General features: G+C 44.8%; 1 protein-coding gene across 3 annotated transcripts in view; it reads left to right on the forward strand.

Annotated features, from left to right (window-relative positions):
- The first annotated feature begins 14,214 nt into the window (after positions 1-14,214).
- Positions 14,215-23,826, forward strand: part of CRTC3 (CREB regulated transcription coactivator 3) — a 105,565-nt gene continuing 95,953 nt past the window's right edge. For 2 of the 3 annotated variants that reach the window (XM_047797375.1, XM_047797377.1), the window contains exon 1: positions 14,216-14,510. In XM_047797375.1, the coding sequence (XP_047653331.1) occupies positions 14,379-14,510 (132 nt within the window). In that variant the 5' untranslated portion in view covers positions 14,216-14,378. Of the gene's footprint in view, positions 14,511-23,826 lie in introns of all 3 variants that reach the window. The other variant, XM_047797376.1, reaches the window with a different exon arrangement.

A 23,826-nucleotide genomic window follows, 5' to 3' on the forward strand; every position in this document is an offset into this window, starting at 1 on the left:
GGCCTTCCTGGCAGTGGACCCTTATGGAAGTTTGCACACCCCCACCCCCCACCCCACCCCCCGCCGCAAGCCTATTTCCTCATTCTGAACTGGGGAGATGTCATCTGGTACATGTGTCGCTGAAACCTGAAATATATTTTAACAACTTAAATTCCACTTTGTCCTGCAAAGAAATTAAGGGAGTTAGGAAGGTGCTTATTAAGTATAATTTGGAAACCAGGACAAGAGGAAAATAAAAGCAAGACGGATGGTCCCTGGAGCGTTGACAGCAGGCTGTCAACGCCTGGCGTCCCCATGCTTCTGGCTGGGTAGCCACCTCCTCGGTGCTGCAAACACTTGGCGTCTGTAAAGAGGGGAGAAGACTATGCTCCTCCCCACATTTTAAATTTGATGTCTAAGTTTTTTTATGTTGAAGTTGAAAAGTGTATAATTGCCAACATACTGTGATTTTCCAGCCAAAAATTACCTCACTCTGAAAGGTATCCAAGGGGACCCCCTATTTGAACAGGCACAAGAAGGAAGCTCTTTGTCCATTGGAAATGTTGTCTTTTTCCTCTTTAAACTCATGTTTCTATTCCACTTCCCTCAGAATTTTATCCTAATGTAATACGTATTTTTTTTTTTTACCTCCCTCTTGCTGATTTCAATCTTGAGGCCATTGGTCACCGAATGTAGAGTTGGGGAAAGATGCTAACGATCAGCTCTCATGAGCTAGTGCTAAACTACTGATTTTATTCCAGGAATAATAGGGAGCAATTGACGGATTTTAAAAAGAGCAAAAAAAAAATGATCAGATTTGGGCTTTGGAAATGTAAAGGATGGATGAGACTAAGGAGGCAAAAGTCAAGACAGGTTGTGCTAGTAAGTCAAGGATAATAAAAATAAAAATCTTCCAAAAAAAAAAAAAAGACAGGTTGTGCTAGACAGCTCCTGTTTGTCACTCCAGATCTGCTCTCCACACTCCCTCTCCTCTGTGCCCGGGGAAGCTGGCCACAGTCTGCATCACTGTCCCCCTCCAGCTGCTGGTTGGGTTTGGCCAATGACAGGCACCACAAGGAGAGTAGAGTCTAAAAGAAAGTGAGGGCCCAAAACAAAAAAAAAAGGAGTTCCCAGATGGCCTAGCAGTTAAGGATCTGACATTGTCACTGCTGTGGCATGGGTTCAATCCCTGGTCCAGGGACTTCTGCATGCTGTGAGTGTGCAACAAAAACAATTAAAGAAGGTGAGGTTAGGATTCCTTCTTCAGGTCTTTCTGAATTGGCTGCCTCTCCTGACCAAAGGCCAGAGCTTCTATCAGGTTGCTCTCTTCACATAACCACCTTCTCCCTGTTACAGGGAGCAGTTCCTCCCCAAGCCCCTTCAGGCTCGGAGCGCTAATGATTCCTGCTGTAACTGGCCCCAGGGGTACTGCAATATCCGTAAACCTGGTCCTGTTTCTTTATTAACTTTTCTTCCCAAATTCCCAGTTGGACTGTGCCACCTGTTTCCTGCTGGGACCCTGACTGACAAATAAGTAGACAAATTAAGATCTCAATTAGGGAGAGACTTGGGGGTCTGAACTGGCTAGTAGGTGTTAGGATGAGAAGAGGTGGTTGAATTCAAGAGATATTTAGGAAGTAGCGGTAATTTACTGGATGTTGGAAGAGAAGAGTGGACCTTTGTAGAACATGGGGCCAGTAGGTACTCCTCAAGGAAATACTCCATGATCAAGAAGGTTTAGGATGTGCTATAGTCCATCATTCTACGTGGAAGCCCCAACACATGTGAACATATTAAAAAAGCTCTGAGGAGTCCCCACTGTGGCTCAGTGGTAACAAACACGACTAGTATCAATGAGGATGCGGGTTCAATCCCTGGACCTGATCATTGGGTTAAGGATCCCGTGTTGCCATGAACTGTGGTGTAGGTCGCAGACATGGCTCAGATCCCATGTTGCTGTGGCTGTGGTGTAGGCTGGCAGCTGCAGCTCCAATTCCACCCCTAGCCTGGGAATTTCCATATGCCACAGATGTGGCCCTAAAAAGACAAAAACATTAAAATAAAAATAAATAAAATTAAAAAGCTTTGAGAAGTCCCATAGTCAAGAGACCAGCTTAACTTTGCACAGTCTAGCTTTCCCTAAGTGTACTTGAGTATGTAATCCCATGGCACCTACATTTCAGGAAGCCTCTCTCAGCATCTATAAAACTCATGCTCCATGGAACACACTGTGAAATGCTGAAGAAAAGGCTAGAATAGAACCTAATTTTAAGCTTTCATTAACTATTACTTAGGAAACAAAAAACTATGTCACATTTTCTAAAGAATTTTGGATTCCATTCAACAACTTGAGTTTGGTGGTATTATTTGCAAAACACTTTTAGCCTTAAATTGAAGAAATTTATTCTAAAATTGCCCTGGAGTTCCCACTGTGGCACAGTGGGTTAAGGATCTGGCATTGCAGCAGCTGTGGCATAGGTCATAGCCATAGCTCAGATATGATCCCTGACCTGGGAACTTCTATATGCCACAGGTGTGGCAAAGAAAAAAAAAAAAAAGAAAGAAAAAGAAAAAAGAAAAAATTGTCCCTATTTGTCTAGAAAATAAATTTGCTATGACTATGTAAAAATGTGTAGTGGATAAACTTACTATAATTGCTCACAGTCACTGGCCTTTATTTCTGGAGAAAAACATCCCTGGTTCCTATAGGTACAGTGGCACCAAAATCTAGAGGTGGGGGAAAAATCTGGAGGTATGGGTTGAAAAATCACATAATTGAAAGAATTATGTAATAGAAATTAAAGGATAATTCCTCTCATAAAAAGCCAACTCAGAAAGACTAGCCTCCAAAAATAAAAAGAACCAGTGCCCAAACACTCTTTTCCATGAAAAGAAACCAGAACTACTTAGAGAAATGTCTGGTTCTCAGGCTGGGAAGAAAAAGTACAAGAAGGCCAGAGTATCTTGTTGTGCCCAGAAAGGAAAAAAAATACAAAAAAGTTGATGGAGACTATTAAAAAGACACAGAAACCAGTTTAAATGTTAAATCTGGGGTAATTTAAATACAAAAGCAATAATGGTAATGGATTATAACCTAGTGGATAAAACAAGAATTCAAGGGAAAAGACAAGGATTGTCAATGGATGCTAGGACTAGGTGGGGGCACATTTACGGAATAATGAGATATTTATATAATCTCAGAGTATCTCTCTTCAAGTGTTGCATTGGTTACTAATGGAAAAAATAGAAACTTTGCAGTGGGGAAACCTGGCAGATCATCTTAACTAAACGATCTAAGCTTAACATCAGTAATAGGACAAGTTGACATCATGTGTCTCCTGACTGATAAACGGACACAGCATTGCTCCTGTGCTATTTCTACCCAAAAACACATCATCTGAAGCTAATCATGAGGACATAGAAGACAAACCCCAAGGTTCTTTACCTAAGGGACATTCCACAAAATAACTGTCCTGTCACTTCAAACGCTTCAAAGTTTGATTACTTTGAAACTCTTCAAAGTCATGATAAAAACTGAACACCTGTTCCAGATTAAAGGACACTAAAGAGACATGACAACGGAATATGGAGAGTGATCTTAGATTTTCTTTTGCCATAATATTATATTGGAAGTTCCTGGGCCAGGGATTGAATCAGAGCCACAGTTGTGACTGAGGGACCTCTAACCCACTGTGCCAAGCTGGGGATTGAACCTGCTCCCTCCACAGTGATCCGAGCTGCTGCAGTCAGATTCTTAACTCACTATGCCCCAGCAGGAGCTCTCTGATTCCATTCTTTGTGTGTGTGTGTGTGTGTGTGTTTTTAAAAAGGGCCGCACCCACAGCATATGGTGGTTCCCAGGGTAGGGGTCAAATTGGAGCTGTAGCTGCCAACTTATACCACAGCCACAGCAACAACGTGGGATCTGAGCCACGTCTGCGACTTACACCACAGCTCAGGGCAATGATGGATCCTTAACCCTCGTCCTCATGGATGCTAGTCGTGTTCGTTAACCACTAAGCCATGACAGGAACTCCTGATTCCATTCTTTTTTTTTTTTTTGGTCTCTTTGTCTTTTTGCCTTTTCTAGGGCCGCTCCTGCAGCATATGGAGGTTCCCAGGCTAGGGGTCCAATCGGAGCTGTAGCCATGGGCCTGTGCCAGAGCCACAGCAATGCAGGATCCAAGCTGCATCTGCAACTTACACCACAGCTCACAGCAATGCCGGGTCCTTAACCCACTAAGCAAGGCCAGGGACCAAACCCGAAACCTCCGGCTCCTAGTTGGATTCGTTAACTACTGTGCCACGACAGGAACTCCCTGATTCCATTCTCAATTGCAACATTTCTTAAGGCTTGACCTGTAAACTCCCTATATCAAAACTACCCTCTATGATTTTGATCTTTTATGGGCCCTAAGCATTTCTGGACACTCTGGCTGGTTACACCACAAATACAAAGCTCTGATCATGCTTCACTGGGCCATTTCTCAGAGCTGTGTTTGCAGCAAGCCACTTGGAGGGATGAGGCCAGGTCTTCTGGATCAAGGAGCAAGTTTGTTCCTCTCCTGTAACAGAACCCTTGCATGAGTAGGCAGCCATCTGGGCCCTTCTGCATCAACCCTGTGGGACTCAGTGGGCAAGAGGATTTGATGCCTATGCTTGTTGCTATGCAGTGTCTCTGACCCAGGAATCTCATGCCTCCTGCCAGCACTCATGAAGTAGTAACAGGTTAAGGTACTAGTTTGTAAGTAGGGTAAAATCCCAGCCTGAAAGGGTAAACTCTACCATAGCAAAAGTGAACAAGGAAGCTTGATTATCTCTGGCCAGGCTCTGGGAAGTGGGGTGGGGAGCCCCTTGAGAAAGCCCAAACTTGGCCCTTCATGGGTTTAGGGTCCAAAATCTACAGTCTATATTTAATAAAATTCTAATGTCTAGTAATTGATTCCCTTGCAGCTTATGGAACAAAATAGATCATATTCCCAACTACTCAGGATACCCATGGGATAAAATAATCAAGTGCTCCTAAAGATGAAAACATGATTAGAAACATTAGGAAACAGTCCACTATAAATAAGAGCCAGCAAATACAACAAACAGGATTAGAGTTCTCCAAATTTGAAATGAGAGAAATACATGCTGAAAGAGAATATAAAATTAGTATAAACAGGAGTTCCCGTCATGGCGCAGTGGTTAACGAATCTGACTAGGAACCATGAGGTTGCAGGTTTGATCCCTGGCCTTGCTCAGTGGGTTAACGATCCGGCGTTGCTGTGAGCTGTGGTGTAGGTTGCAGACGCGGCTCGGATCCCATGTTGCTGTGGCTCTGGCATAGGCTGGCGGCTATAGCTCTGATTAGACCCCTAGCCTGGGAACCTCCATATGCCGTGGGAGCAGCCCAAGAAATGGGAAAAAGACAAAAAAAAAAAATTAGTATAAACAAAAGCATAAAAGAAGGAATAAAAAATAAGAACAGGACTCTGAGTAAATGAGTAGGGAGATTTGAAAAAGAACTAATTGAGTTTACAGATGGAAAAATATAGTTCTTGAAGAAGAAAAAACTTGATGGATAAGTTAAACAGCAGATTAGACACAGCTGAGAGAAGTTAATAAAGTGGAAGATAGATCTGATGAAATTACCTGGAATATAGCACAAAAATAAAGAGTGGAAGAATATGAAAAGGAAGTAAAAAGACATGAAGAATAGAATGGAAATGTTTAATATGCATCTAACTGAACTTACAGAGGGAAAGAACAAAGAATGGGGAGAAGAAGCAATATTTAAAGAGATTTTAGAAAAATTTCTTGAACATTTGAAAGACATGTAGCAGAGTCTTCCAGTTGTTCTCTAGTATCTGTTCTCCTGGTGTCTCAAAGTAATGCACCACAAAGTGACATCCCAGAGCAGGCATCCTCAGCATCACCTGAGAACCTGTTAAAAATGCAAATTCTCCCTACTATCCAGGATATATTGAGTCAGAAACCCAAAGGTTTCTGAGCACAGAAGAATTTGAGCCTCAGAAGGTGCTCAGCTATCTGTGTATTAACAAGCTCCCCAGTGATTCGGATGGGTGCTAAAATTTGAGAGCCACTGTTCTATTGCCCTAGAGTCTTGATTTTTAGTTGGACACATGTTTACTTTGTATCTAGGTGTGGCCATGTAACTAAGTTCTATTCAATGTGGTGGATATAGAAGGAAGTTCATGTAGCAACTTCGGAGAACCTCTCTTAAGAGACAAAAGTGCTCTGTGCACATCTCCCTTTCTTTTCACCCTCCTATGCTGCTTAGAATGTTAATATTTTCATCTTGCATCTTGACATTGAGGGTGTGAATGGCAGCGCAACAAGACAATACTTGACTTTTACACAAGAGAGAAATAATTTTTTTTTTTTTCTTTTTAGGGGTGAACCTGCAGCACGTGGGAGTTCCTAGGCTAGGGGTGAAATTGGAGCTGCGGCTGCTGGCCTACACCACAGCCACAGCAACTCGGGATCCAAACCACATCTGCGACCTACACCACAGCTCATGGCAATGCCTGATCCTTAACCCACTTATCGAGGCCAGGGATCAGACCCACGTCCTCATGGACACTAGTCGAGTTCATTACCACCGAGCCACAGTGGGAACTTCCTACTTTCATTTTTTTAAGGATACTTCTTGGGAGGTTTTCTGTTACAGCTAAATCCAATCAGAAATGGTACAATTATTCAGAATGAAATAGACCGAGTTCCAAACAAGAAAATAAAACAAAACAAAACAAAAAATCCATATCTCAACATACTGTTACAAAACTACAAAGTAGTGCAGAAAAGGAGACAGATTATCTACAAAGGAAAAGAAATTAAGCTAAGAGCAACAGCGACAAAAGACACTGGAAGACCATATAAAGTACTCAAAGTTCTGAGATCGATCTGAAAATAGCTGATACTCACAGATAATGAGCAATTTTCTTACAGTCTTTATGAAGAATGAAAAGGTATGAGAACAACTTAGACCAGGGGTCAGCAAGCAACTGCAAAGTGGGTCAAATTTGTCCCTCTGTCTCTCGTTGTAAATAAAGTTGTATTAGAACACAGCTGTGTCCATTTATTTCTGTGTTGACTGTGGCTGCTTTCATGATACAATGGCAAAGGTGAGTAGCTACAAGGAGACAAGACGAGATGCCCTGCAAAAAATAAAATGTTGATTATCTGGATCTTTACAGGAAAAAAGTTTTCCAATCCCTGACTTTCCAATCCCAGCAACTGGAAAACTTTTTTCCTGTAAAGGTCCGGATAGTCTCAGTGAGGGTGGATTCCCAGTGTCTTCCTTCTATTTCTCTTAGGGGGATGCTCAGATGGTAGCAGCAGTGGTCAATAGGACTGAGAGAAGCACATGGGGAAGTGACTTTGCCACTCTGCAAGCGAGGTCACCTGGATCCTGATTCTGAGACTGGGTTCACAGTCCTGAAATTCTTGGTGTGTCCAGCTTATGCAATCTCTCCTTGCCCGTGCCCTAACTTTTAACTTTTATCCAGTCAGGGGCTTTCCTGTGGCCCCACACATGTGGACCGATGGTAACTAACAAAGCAGAGCATAAAAAGCTGAAACCAAAGTGCATGAGAACCAGGGCAGAGGGGAAAAACTCATAAGAAGCAAGATGATTTGGAGTTTTCATTGTGGCTCAGCCATAATGAACCCGACTTGTCTCCAGGAGGATGCAGGTTGGATCCCTGGCCTCACTCAGTAGGTTAAGGATCTGGCATTGCTGTGAGCTGCAGTGTAGGTCGCAGACATGGCTCAGATCCCGCATTGCTGGATCCCGCATTGCTGTGGCTGTGGTGTAGGCTGGCAGCTGTAGCTCTGATTAGGGCCTCTAGCCTGGGACCGAGGCACCAGAGGAGGGGAAGGGTAGAGCTGAAAATACAAACACTGGTCAAAAGCAGGTACAAGGAGCAGTCAGACGCCCAGATCCCCTCCCCGATGTTCAAAGTAAGATGGTGACTCCTTTCCACCATGACTGTAGATGGGAGGTTAACTCTGGGGAAATGGAGCCAGAGCAGTTCTGGAGTTAGGATGAGGCAGAGAAAAGGCTGGGAGTGAGGTGCCATCTGAACACCAAGAGGTTAAGATCAAGTCAACACACATCAAAGACTGAGATCCTCAGCTCTTTTTTTCCCACAAGACTCTCAGAATCCCAACAGCTTATTTATGCTCCTGGATGGCCAACTAGAAGATTCCTTAGGCAGGGGAAACTGACCTGCCCAAGAAAAAAAAAAACAAAAACAAAAACAAAAAACCTCCCCAAATCCTAGGGATATTGTTATTTGCTGAACATGAAATGAAAATTCTGGGTCTCTGTCCCACTATCCCACAGTGAGCTCTCTAAGCCTCACACATGCACAGAGCTGTTTAAAAATAAATGATATTTGTCTTTCTCCTGATTTTACTAGTACTATATATTTATACATAATGAATTGCATATAATTTAGAAATGTTTTACACATTTCTTGGAGTTCTTGTCGTGGCACAGCAGAAATGAATCTGACTAGGAACCATGAGGTTTCAGGTTCGATTCCTGGCCTTGCTCAGTGGGTTAAGGATCCAGCATTGCCGTAAGCTGTGGTGTAGGTTGCAGACACGGCTCGGATCTGATGTGGCTGTGGCCGTGGTGTAGGCCGGCAGCTGTAGCTCTGATTGGACCCCTAGCCTGGGAATCTCCATATGCGGCAGGTGTGGCCCTAAAAAGCAAAAAAAAAAAAAAAAAGAGAGAGAGAAAGGTTTACACATTTCTAAAGTGCAAGTTTCCCAGTAGTCCCTACATCCTCAAAGACAACAATTATTAAACCATCTCTCTATATGTTTACAAAATTTTTTCAATTTAAGTATAGCAGGTTCTGTTTCACTTCTTGAAAAAAAAAGAAGGCCAAAATAACCAGGCTTTAAGCAAAATTGATGCTTCTCTCTCAGCCATGTTATAGTTTAGAAGCAGTCTAGTGCTCATATTGTGGCTCCACAGGGCTGGTAACTCAGGTACTTTTGCTACCATTGTTCTGACACTCTCAACACATCACTTGCATCTAATGGTCTAAGAGCTGCTCCTGATTTAGTTCTCAGATCCATACACCAGCCAGTGAGAAGAGGAAAAAGGCCATTCTCTTTTTCTTATTTAAGGGCATGAGCCCCAAAATACCTGTATTTTTTCTGGAAACATCTGCTGGGCAGAACACAATCAATCACATGACCATACCCATTTGCAAGGGCGAATGGGAAATGTAGTCTCTATTTTTTTATTTTGTTGTCTTTTTAGGGCCGCACCCACGGCACATGGAGGTTCCCAGGTTAGGGGTCAAATCGGAGCTGCAGCTGCTGGCCTACACCACAGCCACAGCAACGCTGGATCTGAGCTGAGTCTGAGAACTACACCAAAACTCATGGCAACGCCAGATCACTAACCCACTAAGCAAGGCCAGGAATGAACCTGCATCCTCACGGATGCCAGTCAGATTCATTTCCTCTGAGCCACAATGGGAACTCTGGGACATGTAGCCTTTAGCTGACATTAGCTGGCAGTAAAATCCCAGTATATCTTTTAATAAAGGAAGGAGGGGAGACGGAATATTGAGAGACCATTTGCAACCTATACCACCGAATATATAAAAATACTTATTTAAAAATATTTTAGGAATTCCTATTGTGGCACAGTGGGTTGAGAATTCAATTGCAGCGGCTCAGGTTGCTATGGAGATGCAGGTTCGATCCCTGGCCAGCGAGGTGGGTTAAAGGGTTTGGTGTTGCCACAGCTTCTGCACAGGTCACAGCTGCAGTTTGGATTCAATCCCTGGCCTAGGAACTTCCACATGCCGTGGGTTCGGCCCCCCAGATTTCTGGAAACATGTGTTTCTGTTGTGGCTCAGGGGTAATGAACTGGCTAGTATCCATGAAGACTTGTGCTTGATCCCTGGCCTCGCTCAGTGGATCGGGGATCTGGCGTTGCCATGAGCTGTGGTGTACGTCGCAGACACAGCCTGGATCCCTCGTTGCTGTGGCTGTGGTGTAGGCTGGCAGCTACAGCTGCAATTTGACCCCTATCCTGGGAACCTCCATAGGCCGAGAGTGTGGCCCTAAAAATCAAAGAAAGAAGGAAAGAAAGAAGGAAGGAAGGAAGGAAAGAAAGAAAGAAAGGTTGATTCAGAAATCAGGAAGAGCATTTAGAAATTAAAAACACAATCACAGAAATAAAAGTTCATCACAAGGGTTGAAACTGAGAGACAAAGTCAAGAAACTTTATCAGGAAATAGAATGACAACAAAAGACAAAGAAATAGAAAACAGGAGAGAAAAGATGAGAAAATTAGAAAAGCAATCTAGGGGATCCATGAACTGACCAACAAAATTTTCAGAAAGAACAAAGGAAGTAAAGAGAAGAAAACTCTCAAAAAGATAAAGACAATTTTCCAGAACTGAAGGCTATGAGAGTCCAGTTTCCACAAACATACCCAACGCCAGCACACTCAACAAGCACAAAAGCCCTACACCGAGGCACATCATCATAAAATATCAGAACACTAAGCCTTCAGAGAAAGGGGAGGGGGGTTGAAACAAAAATAAATAAACAGTAACAGCCCTCAAAAAACCAGGTCACCTACAAAGGAAAGGGAAACAGAATGTGAGTGGCCTTCCCAACAGCAACACTGTAAGTGAGAAAACAGTGAAGCAACGCATTCAAAGAACTAAATGAAAAGGATTTCCGATGAAGACGACTATTCTTAGCCAAAAGTCCCAACAAGTCTGGGGTGGGGGAGGGGGGGAGTTAAACACCTGCATATATACAGTCTCAAAAATATGATATTTTATGTATTCTTTCTTTCCCAGGAAACTATCAGAGAATGTCTTGCACTAATATGAAGGTGTACACAAGAGGCCAACTTGGGATGCAGACAGCAGACGTCAGAAGATAGGAGATGTCAGAAGAAAGGAGAATGGAACCCTTGGGATGATGGGAGGAGAGCCAGCAGCTAGCAGGGCAACAGGCCTGGAGAGCCAAGAACAGGCAGTCCAGGATGGGGCAAGAGGGCAGAGTGCTCCAGGAGAGAGGTCTTCCCGCCCACCCCAAACTGATCATTCATAGGTTCAATAATGACTTTCACAGTTCAGGGAACTTTATTTTTTAAGGTCACACCTGTGGCATATGAAGGTTCCCGGGCTAGGGGTCGAATTGTAGCCTGACGGCCTACACCACAGCCACAGCAACGCCAGATCTGAGCCACATCTTCGACCTACACCATAGCTCAAGGCAACACTGGATCCTTAACCCACTGAGCAAGGCCAGGGATTGAACCTGTGTCCTCATGGATACTAGTTGGATTTGTTTCCACTGAGCCACAGATGGGAACTCCCTAGAAAAAAGACTCTTAGGGGCACCAGAAGAGGGGAGGGACAAGGCTAAAAATCCAAATTTTATAAATCAGAAAAGCATTTTTAATGAGTTGAGAAGAATCTAAGCAAATAAAAGATGAACTCAGAAAAATTCTGTAAAAACAGAACTATAGTTGGCTGTGTAAACATTTAATGATGACTTACCAAAAATTATATAACTACATTGAAAGTGAGCAGGGACGATCATATTTTTTTGTTGGGGACACAAAAGAGCCAAGTATCCTTTCCTATAACAGAAAATGAATTGTTAACATCTAAAATTGAAAAATAGGAGTTCCCATCATGGCTCAGTGGTTAATGAATCCGACTGGGAACCATGAGGTTGTGGGTTTGATCCCTGGCCTTGCTCAGTGGGTTGAGGATCTGGCATTGCCGTGAGCTGTGGGTATAGGTTGCAGATGCAGCTCAGATCAGGTGTGGCTGTGGCTCTAGTGCAGGCCAGTGGCTATGGCTCCGACTAGACCCCTAGCCTGGAAACCTCCATATGCCTGGGTGTGGCCCTAAAAAGACCAAAAAAAAAAAAAAAAAAAAAGAAAGAAAGAAAAGAAAAGAAAAGAAAAAGAATCACAAAACATTAGGAAAAACTTATTTACAGTGGGAATTGGGACTTATTTTAAAAGTGTAGGCCTTGTAAAACTATTGTTAAACAATGCATATGTATTTATTTGATCAAAAAATTAAATTGAAAATGATCAGATCAACCATAGTAAGAATACAAGTAGGATGTATTCTTCCAAATTAGGGGAAATACGGAAATAAAAAACAGTCATTCCATGTAACAGAATGTGGATACTACAGCTACAAGTACATTTCCTAGATGTTACTGCATCTAGGACTCTGTATCCAATTTGGCACTTCAAATCAAAGGTTCTCTTATTTGATAGGGAAGGTGGCAGTGAAGCTGAGTCTGTGTATGTGCTGTTTCTATTGGTGGGGACTGTGGTGGAGGTTTTTTGGCAGTGGTTCTTAGCACATGGTTCACGAGGAGGCAAGTGTAGCGACAGCTCTCTAATTCAGCAAGTGGCTTCCAAATTTTAGAAGAGGTAGTGGTTCTTTTGGTGGATTGGTTTTGCAGCATGGCTGTCAAGGTCGTTCCTGAACTGTTCAACCCAGAGTCAGCTTCCTTGGCCCTCCAAACAAGTCCTTAAAGCCATTTTATACCCTATAATAAATCCATTTGTACTTAAACTATCTAGAATGAATTCTGTTCTCTGAAACTGAACCAAATGTAACAGGAAAGCAGAAAATAAAAAAAAGATGCAGAAAAAGCATGTGTAAATCATAGCAAATAGTTCCCATTGTGGGGCTGCGGAAACGAATCCGACTAGTAACCAGAAGGTTGCCGGTTTGATCCCTGGGCTTGACCAGTGGGTTGAGGATCTCGAGTTGCTGTGAGCTGTGGTGTAGGTTGAAAACACAGCTCGGATCCCACGTTGCTGTGGCTGTGGTGTAGGTCGGCAGCTACAGCTCTGATTCTACCCCTAGCTTGGAGATTTCCATGTGCCTCAGGTGGGCCTCTAAAAAGAAAAAAAAAAAAAATCATACCAAATAAAACAGAAGAATTAAATCCAATTATAATTAATACAACAAGCTAACCTAGAGATTAGCTGATAGAGATATGCTCTCATATTACATTTTCTAAGAAAATCTGAGACATATGAAAAACAGGTAAAATCCTACACAGTAGTTAAATGAATCAACACAAACGAATCTTTAAAACAATGGTAAATGAAAAAAGTTGCAAAAGATAATTCAGCATGATGTCATTTTTGTAAAGTTTAACCCCCATATTTGGTATCTGCAGTTTGTGAATCCATACATTATATGCAATAAAAGTGTAAAAACATGAATGTGAATGATATGCACCAAATTGAGCCCAGAGACAATCTCACAATCTCTACGGAGGAAGGAGAAATAATAAGGGCGGGGTTTTAATTCTGAAGAATTTTATACTTTAATGAATACCGAGTGAGTGAAGCAAAATGTTTTGATATATTTAATCTTGATAGCGGAGGGCGTGGGTGTTGTTAATATCATTTTCTGCACTCTTCGGTGTGTCCCTAATATTTCCTAACTTACAAAAAGCAGACACACTCTCAGGGCTGTCTGCACATCGGGAGAGGGAGGAGAACCCTTGAGGCTGACCGGCTGGGTATCCACGGGGAGTTGACATCTGGCCGGAGCTGGAGTTTGCAGAAGCCACGGAAACTGAAAATGCCATCCCCGCCTGGGGGTGAGGGGTGAAGAGGGTGCCCCCGGGCGGGGATGGCATCTCCAGTTCACGCAACTAGGGGAGATGGTCTTAAAAACCGAGATGCAGATTTAGTAACTTTTTCTCGGGTGGGCCTGAGGAGACGGTCAGCGACACACATCGAGGGAGGAAGCGGGCTGGGAGGCGGAGGACGGAGGGCAGACATTAGGCCCCACGGTGTGGGAACTGAGGGAGAAACTGTTCAAGCGTAGGTCGCCCGGTTTTCACGCCCTGAAGGAAATCATCATAACGGGGGCGGGGGGACGGGTGAGAAGGGTGTTAAAACTCTGTTCTAAAATTGCACTATAAATGCAAAGGCCGGGATGTCCCCACCCCGGAGCGTTTCAGTAAAATGGTACCCGAGCTGCTCCCTCACGTCGGATCCGTTTTGCTCGGCGGTCCGGGCTTTCCGCTGTGTCTGCGCAGCGGGTTGCGAGCGCAGCTCAGGACGCCGGGGAAAGCCCTCCCGCGGCGGGCGCGGGGCCTGGCAGCGGGCGCGGGGCCGGGCGGCGGGCGGGCCGCGCCGAGGGCGGGGCGGGGCCGGGCGCGCGGGGGCGGACCTCGGCGCGCTCCCGGCCGCTCGCTGGCGGTGGGGGCCGCTGCGGCTCCTCTGCCGGGTCGCGCCGGAGGACGGGCTTCGGGCGGCGGCCCGGGCGGCCTGTGGACTGACCGGTGGGCCGAGGTGCAGGCCCCGCACCCGCCGTCTCCCCTCTTACCGGCCCCGGGCCCGCGCCATGGCTGCTTCGCCCGGCTCGGGCAGCGCCAACCCGCGGAAGTTCAGCGAGAAGATTGCGCTGCACACGCAGCGGCAGGCCGAGGAGACGCGGGCCTTCGAGCAGCTCATGACCGACCTCACCCTGTCGCGGGTGAGGGCCCGGGCCGGCGCGGGCGGGGGCGGCCACAGCCGCGGGCGGGCCCCGCGCGGCGGGTGAGAGGTCGCGGGGCCCAGGCGATGGCGGGGCCCGGCGGGGGCCGCGCCCGGGGAGCGGAGCCCAGGAGCGGGGCCGGCGCAGCCGCGGCCTCCGCGCTTCTCCGCCTTCCGACACCCGCTAGCCGTTCGCGATCGGCGTGGAGGTGGGAGGGTTGCGGGGCCGGGTGCGCGGGGAGATGGGAAGGGGCCGACCCGGGAGGGCGGGCCGCCGAGTGAAGGCGGCCTGAGGGGGAGGGTGCCCGGGAGCCCCGAGAGGAAATCACAAACAGCTCGGAGGCGGGCAGTGCGGCTTCTCACTGCTCCGAACATCCACCGGCCTCGAGCCCTTCTGGCTGCTCAGCGTGGAGGGCCCGAGGGTCCCACCCACTCCTTTGGGAAAGCTCCGCTCGCCAGGAGATCCAGGGCCCGCCCCGGGCTGCTCTGGGGTCTGTCTGGGTCCCGAGAGGTGACTCCGGGTCGAGTGTGGGGCTTTGCTACTCTCAACTCCTTGGAGGTGCTTTATCGGTCCGGTTTACTGAATTCAGCTCCCATATTTCATGACAACTGGCAAGGTGCACAACGTTGTTGCCGACCGAGGAGGGTCTCTGAGGAGTGAGTAAGGCGCCAGCCGGGACAAACACCCGGCGAGGTTAGGTAACTGTGGAGTGAGGCAGTGGAGGATGGAGAGCCAGCAGGAGTGTCCGCGTAGGGCTGTAGGGAAGGAGGGTCAGCGTGATCCTGAATGCTGACCTTGAAGGACCATCAGCAGGATGGGGGAGGTTATGTAGAGGCGGGGGCGGGGCGGGAGCAGCCTGAAGGAGGGCTGAGAGCAGAGTGGCAAACTGGTGGTCCCTGGCTCGCTGGGCTGCAGACGCGTTACTTTTGGGCCAGAAGAGTTTGGGAGGATTTCATGAATCTGTTGCCAGAATTGGGAGGTTTTCGTAGAAATCAAAACTGGAGGTTTTAATGTAAAAATCGAAATTTCTTTCTATTTTAAACAGCTATATACATTTCAAGTCGGGAGACCTAATTTCCCATATGACAGCCATTGGCTGGAGCTTGGTGGCGGCTGCCCCCGCAAATGGAGTGCTCATTCTCTAGCTGGCCACAGTTCGCACCAGGCCCTGTCGTGACTCCCCCATCCCCAGTGCTGAGGCTAGGTGTCACTTGCCATTTATCATTTTTAAAAAAGTTTTATTGTTGTATAGTTGACTTACCGTGTTGTGTTAGTTTCAGGTGTACGGTGGAGGGAATCAGTTATCATCTCTGATATCTGAAGAGTGAATCAGTTATCATATACACATATCCATTCTTTTTCAGATTCTTTTCCTATGGTTATTACAGAGTACTGAGTAGATTTGCCTGTTCTATAAGTAGGTCCTTGTTACTTATCTATTTTATATATAGTAGTGTGTATATGTTGGTCCTAATCTCCTAATTTATCCCTACCCCCCCCATCATTTCCCCTTTGGTAACCTGAAGTTTGGTTTCGAAATCTTTGAGCCTGTTTCTGTTTTGTGAATGTTCTTTTGTATTATTATTATTTTTTAGATTCCATATAGTAGTGATCTCAGATGATATTTGTCTTTATCTGACTGACTTCACTTAGTATGATAATCTCTAGGTCCATCTATGTGGCTGCAAATATTTTGTTCTTTTTCATGGCCGGGTAATATTCCATTGTATCATATTTTTTTGATGGCGTTTCCTTTTAGTGAATTTAAGGGGAAAGTGAAGTATTCCTTATACCTACATTTCTATCATGAGAAAAAAAATATATAGGTAAAAAAGACTGAGGACTTATAAAGAAATTTTTTTTCTCATGCTCCAGCTGGCTTTACTCATTTATTACCTGCCTGGTATCCACAGGCATTTGCATTTGTGACCTTGGTTAGATTCAGGGATGAGCATGACAAGCTCAGAGCACATTGAGGAGAATGAGTGAAAGTTGAGGATTTAATGCAACTTTGTGCGTTATGTGAAGTGTACATATAGAAATACATGAATGCTACATGTCCATATATCTAGAGTTGATCTAATTTCTCATCTAGTTCAAGAATCCCCTTTAAAGCATCCTGAACAGATGAGGCCATGAGTAATGTACAGATTTTTAAAGGCAGAACATTTCCACAGATCCTGTGTTCATTGAAATGAGTTGATTATGTTACTCAAATATGTTCAGTCATAAATTTGTATATAAGGTCCTTTGCTTATAGCTGTGATACAACCATAAACTGAAACACAGGTACCAAATAAACTCAAAGTTACAAGTGCAATAAATTCAAATGGACAGTAATTTAATGTGCTAAGTGCCATTTTGCTGAGCCGAATTGAGGCTCTTAGTGTGAATCTAGTGCTAAACCCTATAGCTCAGTTCTCTTGAGCTTAGCAAGCCTTATCAACTGTGCCCCCATGGTAACCCGATTGGACCACCACTTTTCACTATTCTAATTACTATAAAACTCCAATGTCATTCTGGCCCTCACCTTGTACAGGGCATTATTTACATGTTAATTCTGCCTGTGTTCTTTTTTCCTCTACCAATTGCAAGTAAAATAATAAGTGCTACTTGTCTACACTGTGTTCATAAACACAAAGGCTAATAATAAGTAAATTTTCCCAGTGGTGTTAGTTCATTTAAAATTACAAGGGTAATTTTCATAATGAAATCACAAAACTGAAAGACTTCTCACAGAGAACTCAGGTCCCCAAGCATGTGTCTGTGAACCTCCAGGGTCCAAAGTTTCCCAGATGGGGAAGAATCCATCTAGTTCATTCTTGGTAACCAGATGGAAGATAGGACTGACTTTCCACTACCAGCCCATGGCAGACAAGCTTATGGATGGGACAGACATCACCATCAATCTAGGTACTCTTTCCTTTCTGAATCTCTGTTGGGCTTCAAGTCTTTCTCTGCATACTCAGAGCCAGTCCTTGAGATGTAGAGTTAAATCCTCTGTGCTTAGTAGGTGGGATGGGCTAGATCATGCAGAAATCTTCACTCTAGCTTTAGGGGCTCAGCCTTATCACAAAGCAGTGGAAAATTTTTGGGAAGAGAATGTCAGGAGGATTACTTCGGTGGTGGTACCTGGGATGATAAGGAGAGGGAAGAAAGTGGAGGCAGATATGCCTGGAAAGAGTCTGTTCCTTTGTTCATTCATTAATTTGTCGGTACTTGAGTGCCCTGTGGGGGGTGTGTGTGTGTCGGGGTGGGGGGGGGGTAAGAGTGGGGATGGGCGTGGGGGGGGAAGTGAAGATAAGTTGCTTTCAGAGATCTTATTCATTTGTTTAGCAAATGCTTTTTGACTCTCTAGTGTGAGCTGGAGGTTAGGATGGACACTGGGACCCTCATAGATTTCAGGGTTTAATGGGGAAGACATTCATTTGACAAGTAAGGATATATTTTGATGAATATTTCAAAAGGGGACACAGATGGAGCTCAGGAGCGTAAGGTAGGGAGTCCTCACCTCTCCTGATGGCCCAAAGGATCAGTGAGAGTGGGGAAGGCTTTTGAGGGTATATGCTTTTGTGTGGAGGGAGGGAGAATGTTTTAGGCACAGGGAACCAAGGTTCACCAAGGGCCTCAGGTAAGTTGACTGTAGAGACAGGATTTAGGACTTGATCCTAAGAACAATGAAAGGTCGTTGAAGGGGTTGAACTGGGGGAGATTTGCATTTTAAAAGAATGCACTGAGGATTTGGGATGGAATTGCTATAAAATTTGGTTGTGATGATTGTAGTACCACTATAAATGTAATAAAATTCTTTGAGTTAAAAAAAAAATAAAAGAATGCCTCCAGCTCCACAAAGTAGGATAGATCGGAGAAGGAAGTAGCAGAGAAATTGTTTGGAGTCTAGGAGCTGTGATGATGGCATTGACAAGGGTGGTAGCACAGGGAGGCAGAGAGGTGAACAGATTTGAGGTGGAGAGGACCAGACTTGGTGAATGGATGAGGGACGTGAGAGAGAGGGAGGACTGCGGGATGATCCTGGTGCTCCAGTAGCAGAGGGAGCACTGGCAGGAGCAAGGTGGAACAGGCTCAGTGTCAGGAGGTGCTGCGTTCAAGGTGTCTGCGGAGCAGGCAGATAGTTGTGTATGTGTGGTCCTGGAGCTCAGGAGGGAAGGCAAGGCTAGTGATGTACATATGGGAGTCTTTGATGTGTAACAGCAGGAGTGGATTCGGCTGCCTAGGAAGAATCTCTAGAACCCATCTTACACATTGGTCGCCCAAATTCTAATTTGGCCCTCTGGTATATATTTTTTTTTAAGGGGAGGGGCCAGTTTTTTAAAATTAGGGCCAACAATGTCTATTGAGATTTTTACCTTAAAATCTGGACTCTGGCTTCTTTTGAAAAAATGGGATCATCTTGGAGTTCCCATGGTGGCACAGAGGAAGTGAATCTGACTAGGAACCATGAGGTTGTTGGTTTGATCCCTGGCCTCACTCAGTGGGTTAAGGATCTCGCGTTGCTGTGAGCTGTGGTGTAGGATGGCAGCTACAGCTCCAATTCGACCCCTAGCCTGGGAACCTCCATATGCCGCAGGAGCGGCCCTAAAAAGACAAAAGGAAAAGAAAAAAGAAAAATGAGATTATCTAACAACACTTACCCTACATTCCTGCATGACAGTGATTGCCTGAAGTGGAGTAGTGGCTGCCTCCCCTTCAGTTTGTCACCGGCCCCATCACTCCCCATGGTTTTCTCATAGTGATTCTAGCCCCCTTCACTCACTCACCTTCCTGACGTCACGCCGGTCGGCATTTGAGTTGGAACCCCTGCTATAGAATGAAGTGCGAAAAGGGTCTAGGAGGAGCCCCAGGAGCTCCATTATTTACAGGGGAGGTGGAGGAGAAGGAGCCAGCAAAGAAGACTGAAGAGCAACCAGAGAGGCAGGAGAAAAGCCAGGAGGATTGTGGGTAAGAGGAAGGAATGTGGACCCGCTGAGCCCAGTGCAGCTGCCTCGGTCCGAGGTGATAAGGATGCATCCTTTGGTCTAGTCCTGTCTTGGTGACAGCCACTGCATCCACGGGGTGCTGGGTGGATGGGGTTGTGAGGCTTGGAGGACTTGCATGGAGGAAATTGGGACAGGGTGGGGCACTTGTTGAAGAAGTTTGGCTTTGAGGGAGAACTTGCAGTGTGGAGAAACTACAGGATAAATAGCACATCAGTCTGAAGTGTTAATTTCGCCTGACCCTTTGGGAAAAACCATGGCTTTTATATTAATAGATACATTATGGAGTAGTGAGGCCTCTGAGAGAGGACTAGAGAGATTAGATTTAGGCTAAATTATCTCTTTGCCAGGCACTGTGCTGATCATCTTACATTCGTTATCTCATATAGTCTCACAATAACCCTATGGAATGTGTATCTAGAATGTTCCTCACTTTGCAGAAGAGCAAACTGAGACTTGAAATGTACCTGGCTGGTTGCGTGACTGGTCAGTGGCCGAGCTGGGGTTTGAGCATGGTTGTCACACACAAGGTCTATATGCTCGGCTACTTTTTTCTTCCATAGGGGTATCTAATTGTACCAGCAGCATTTGTTGAAAACCCTTTTCTGTCCCCATTAAATTGCTATGGCACTTTTGTAAAAAATCAATTGGCCATATGGATATGGGTCTATTTTTCTTCCCCCTCTTTGGTAATTTTATGGGTCTATTTTTGAATCTTTTTGTTGTTGTTCTGTTGGTCTGTACATCTCTCTTTTTTAAGATTTAAAATGATTTTTATTTTTTTCCATTATAGTTGGTTTACAGAACCAACTCTCTTTTTAAGATCTCTCTTTTTTTTTTTTTTTTTTAAGATCAATCCATGGACTATGATAGCTTTATACTAAGTCTTGAAATGATGTGCCTTAAGGCTTCCATCTGTGCTCTTTTTAAAAAATGTTTTGGGTACTGTAGGTCATCCACATATCCATAAATTTTAGAATTGTTTTGTCATTTTCTGTGAAAAGGTCTGCTAGGCTTTTGCTTGGGATTATAAGACTTTTTCAACAAGGAATTAGACTTAAATCTCATTTTATATAGACATTGAAGGAAATTCCACCATGGTGTGTGACTATAGGCCACAGGTGCTAACTCAAGGTACCAGGTGAGGCAGGTGAGGAACATGAGTGGAGAGGCCTGGAATGAGATGATAAAAGGGTAGCTGATCTCAGGCCAGAGAGAAGGAATGACAGGATACAGGAAGGACTTGGGCAAATAGGAGAACCCAAACCTTGTCTAAGGGGGCTGCCAATTCTTAGCTCCATGCATGGTTGCCATGCAAGAATATGTATTCAGTGTTTCAATCAAGGGAGATGGAAATGCAGCTTTTTATGCTTTCTTGAAAATTTAAGATTTAAAACACTGGATGGGTCAGTATCATGTGGCTCAAACCGGACTCTCTGGGCTAAACGTGGCCTATGGCTTACCAGTCTGTGACGTCCGCCTTGGGCTAGTCATTCTTTGGCCCTCGTTCTCCTCATCAACTAGTATCCATGAGGACGCAGGTTTGACCCCTGGCCTTGCTCAGTGGGTTAAGGATCCAGCATTGCTGTAGCTGTGGTGTAAGCTGGCAGCTCAGCTCCAATTCGACTCCTAGCCTGGGAACCTCCATATGCCGCAGGTGTGGCTTTTAAACATTAAAAAAAAAAAAAAAAAGTGTCAGAATTACTCAAGGGTTTAGGAGGTGGTTGAGGATATCAACAATAATAATATTTTGAGAGGCTGTCCATCAGACTTTTACATGTTACACACCGCTGTCCTGTCTGTTCTCTGTGTTAATCCTCATGTCACCTTTGTGAAGTTGCTGAATAATTTGCCGAAGCTCACGGGAGCCCCAGGTTACAAAATCAGGTCTCCCATTCCAAATCCAATGCTCTTTTTACTGTAGCGCAACAGTCCTTGAAGATTCTAGAAACGGGCACTTTGGTGGGGACAGCAGGGATGGGAGAACACGAGAGAGCCTCGGGCTGAGTTGAAGGCAGGTCTCTAGCTAGATTTAGAACTTATCTTGGTTGAAGTGTCAAGGCTTTTGGGTCAGAGTTCAAGCCTCTCTGAGACTTCCCTGAAGGTAGGAACTTTGGCACACATTCATTCTTACTAAGCCGGTGCCTGGCACAGTACTTGTCACCAGTTACAAGTTTTTATGTAAGTGAATAAGTGGATGGATTGATGGAAGAATCAAAGGCTTTAGATCAGGGGCGGCGGGGTGGGGCTGAGAATTTTGTCCGGAGAATTTTAAGAACAGGGAGCAAAATGCTTCTGAGTGAGAATGCTAAGGTCAAAGGCTGAGACTTGATGCTTCTAACTTAACCGATGGATGAGGAAAGCTCACCAGGGCCTCCTTCTCCTGTTTGACTCTCAGATCTGGATTTTGATTAATAGATTATAACTGTTTCCCAGGGCAATATGTTTGAGAAATCACATACTGTGGGTATGAGGAAGCTGCCAAAGGGTTTTTTTATGCCTTAAAAAACTTCCAAACAGGTACAAGTTCTTATCTCGGGGGATGTGTATTGGAAATATGGAATGATAGGATGTCTGGACTTCTCTCAGCGGGGTGCTACGGGTAGGGGAGGAGGTAAAGATGAGTCAAGACTGGACATAATTCATCATTGTTGGAGCTGGAAGACGAGGAGGTGGGGTCTCACTGTACTCATCTCTGTTTTGTATGTATTGGAAAAAGCTCATAGTAAATGTAAAAACAAAGCAAAATAGGAGAGCTTCCTAGGCTCAGCGATGGTTTTGGTTCCCCAAACTTCACTTCTCTTGGAGCTTTGAATCATATGATCATTGAGGGAGAAGTGGGACAAAGGAATGTGGCAGAAACAAGAATGTAGGTTTTGAGCCTATCATCGCTGGGCCTCCTCCAGCTGTGTGGCCTTGGGCACATCTCTGAACTTCCCCAAGTCTGGGTCTCCAGGTTTGTAAAAGCAAAGTCATGTGGTCTCCCTTAGTGGTTGTTAAGAGGGGTAGAGATAAAGTGGGCGGAGCTTCTGAGGACAGCTTCTGGCTCATCTTAGGGCTGGTATCTAATAGTTTCTATTATTATCAGACGGAGACGGAGAGTAATGAAAGGGGAAGAAGCTGCGATAGGGTTCCCACCTAGCTTTTCTTCCCTACATGAATTACAAGTGCCAGGGTTATATAACCACAGAAGTAATTTATTATTTCAGAAACAGAACTCTTAAAGACCAAATTGGACCACTTTCGGGTTTACAAGAACTGTAACCAGTTTACTGCCTTTTGAAAAATGAAGCAAGTAAGAACTTACAGAAGAAAAGCATATTAAAACAGCAGGGTACCATTTTATACCTGTCAAATCGGCCTTCTTCTTTACCCCAATTAGGAATAACATCCCCTGTTACTGAGTTTTTGGTGAAACTGTTTTCTCATATATTCATTGGTATACCCTTTGGGAAAACATTTTGGCAGTGTGTCTTGAGAGCCATCAAAAGGCCCAAACCCAGAGACTTAGTAATCACTCTTTGGAATGTCTTCTAAGGAAGTAATTCAGAAGAAAAAAGTTAGGTAGCCATTGAAAGTGATTGTGTAATATCATAGAAAAAAATTATGCTGTAAGCATGCAGGATTATACCTATATTCTGACCACCACACTGTAGTTCTTCCACATAAGTGTAAACTGAGACCGGAAAAGGGAGCACAGGCAATGTGTTACAGTCATGGACAGTGGCTTGGTCTTTTTTAAGAAATTCTTTTATTGCTGAAGTTCCCATCGTGGCTCAGTGGTAACCTGCCCGATGGATCCATGAAGATGTGTGTTCGATCCCTGGCCTCGCTGAGTGGGTAAAGGATCCAGCGTTGCCGTGATCTGTGGTGTAGGTTGCAGACAGCATTGCTGTGTTGCTGTGGCTGTGGTGTAAGCTGGCAGCTGTAGCTCCAGTTCCACCCCTAGCCTGGGAACTTCCATATGCCACCAGTGCAGCCCTAAAAGGCAAAAAAAAAAAAAAAGAAATTATTTTGTTGACTTTATTGCTGTTAATGATTGTGTCTGCACGCCTACCCACACACACAGACACACACGTACACCTACATACCTACGTACGTACGTACTACGTGCGCGCAGACACACACACACACACACACACACACACACACACATTCAAAGACCTCCCTGTCATGGCTGGGATATTTAGAACATGTGTAAATTCTTTCCAGAAATGCACTAATAAAAAACCCAGGACGCACTGGAAACATGAAGATTTTTTTTTTGTTTGTTGTTTGTTTCTGAAGGTTTTAAGAAGAGAAGAAATCGAAACCAAGACTTT

Source organism: Phacochoerus africanus, chromosome 9 (genome assembly GCF_016906955.1).
Source record: "Phacochoerus africanus isolate WHEZ1 chromosome 9, ROS_Pafr_v1, whole genome shotgun sequence".
NCBI lineage: Eukaryota > Metazoa > Chordata > Mammalia > Artiodactyla > Suidae > Phacochoerus > Phacochoerus africanus.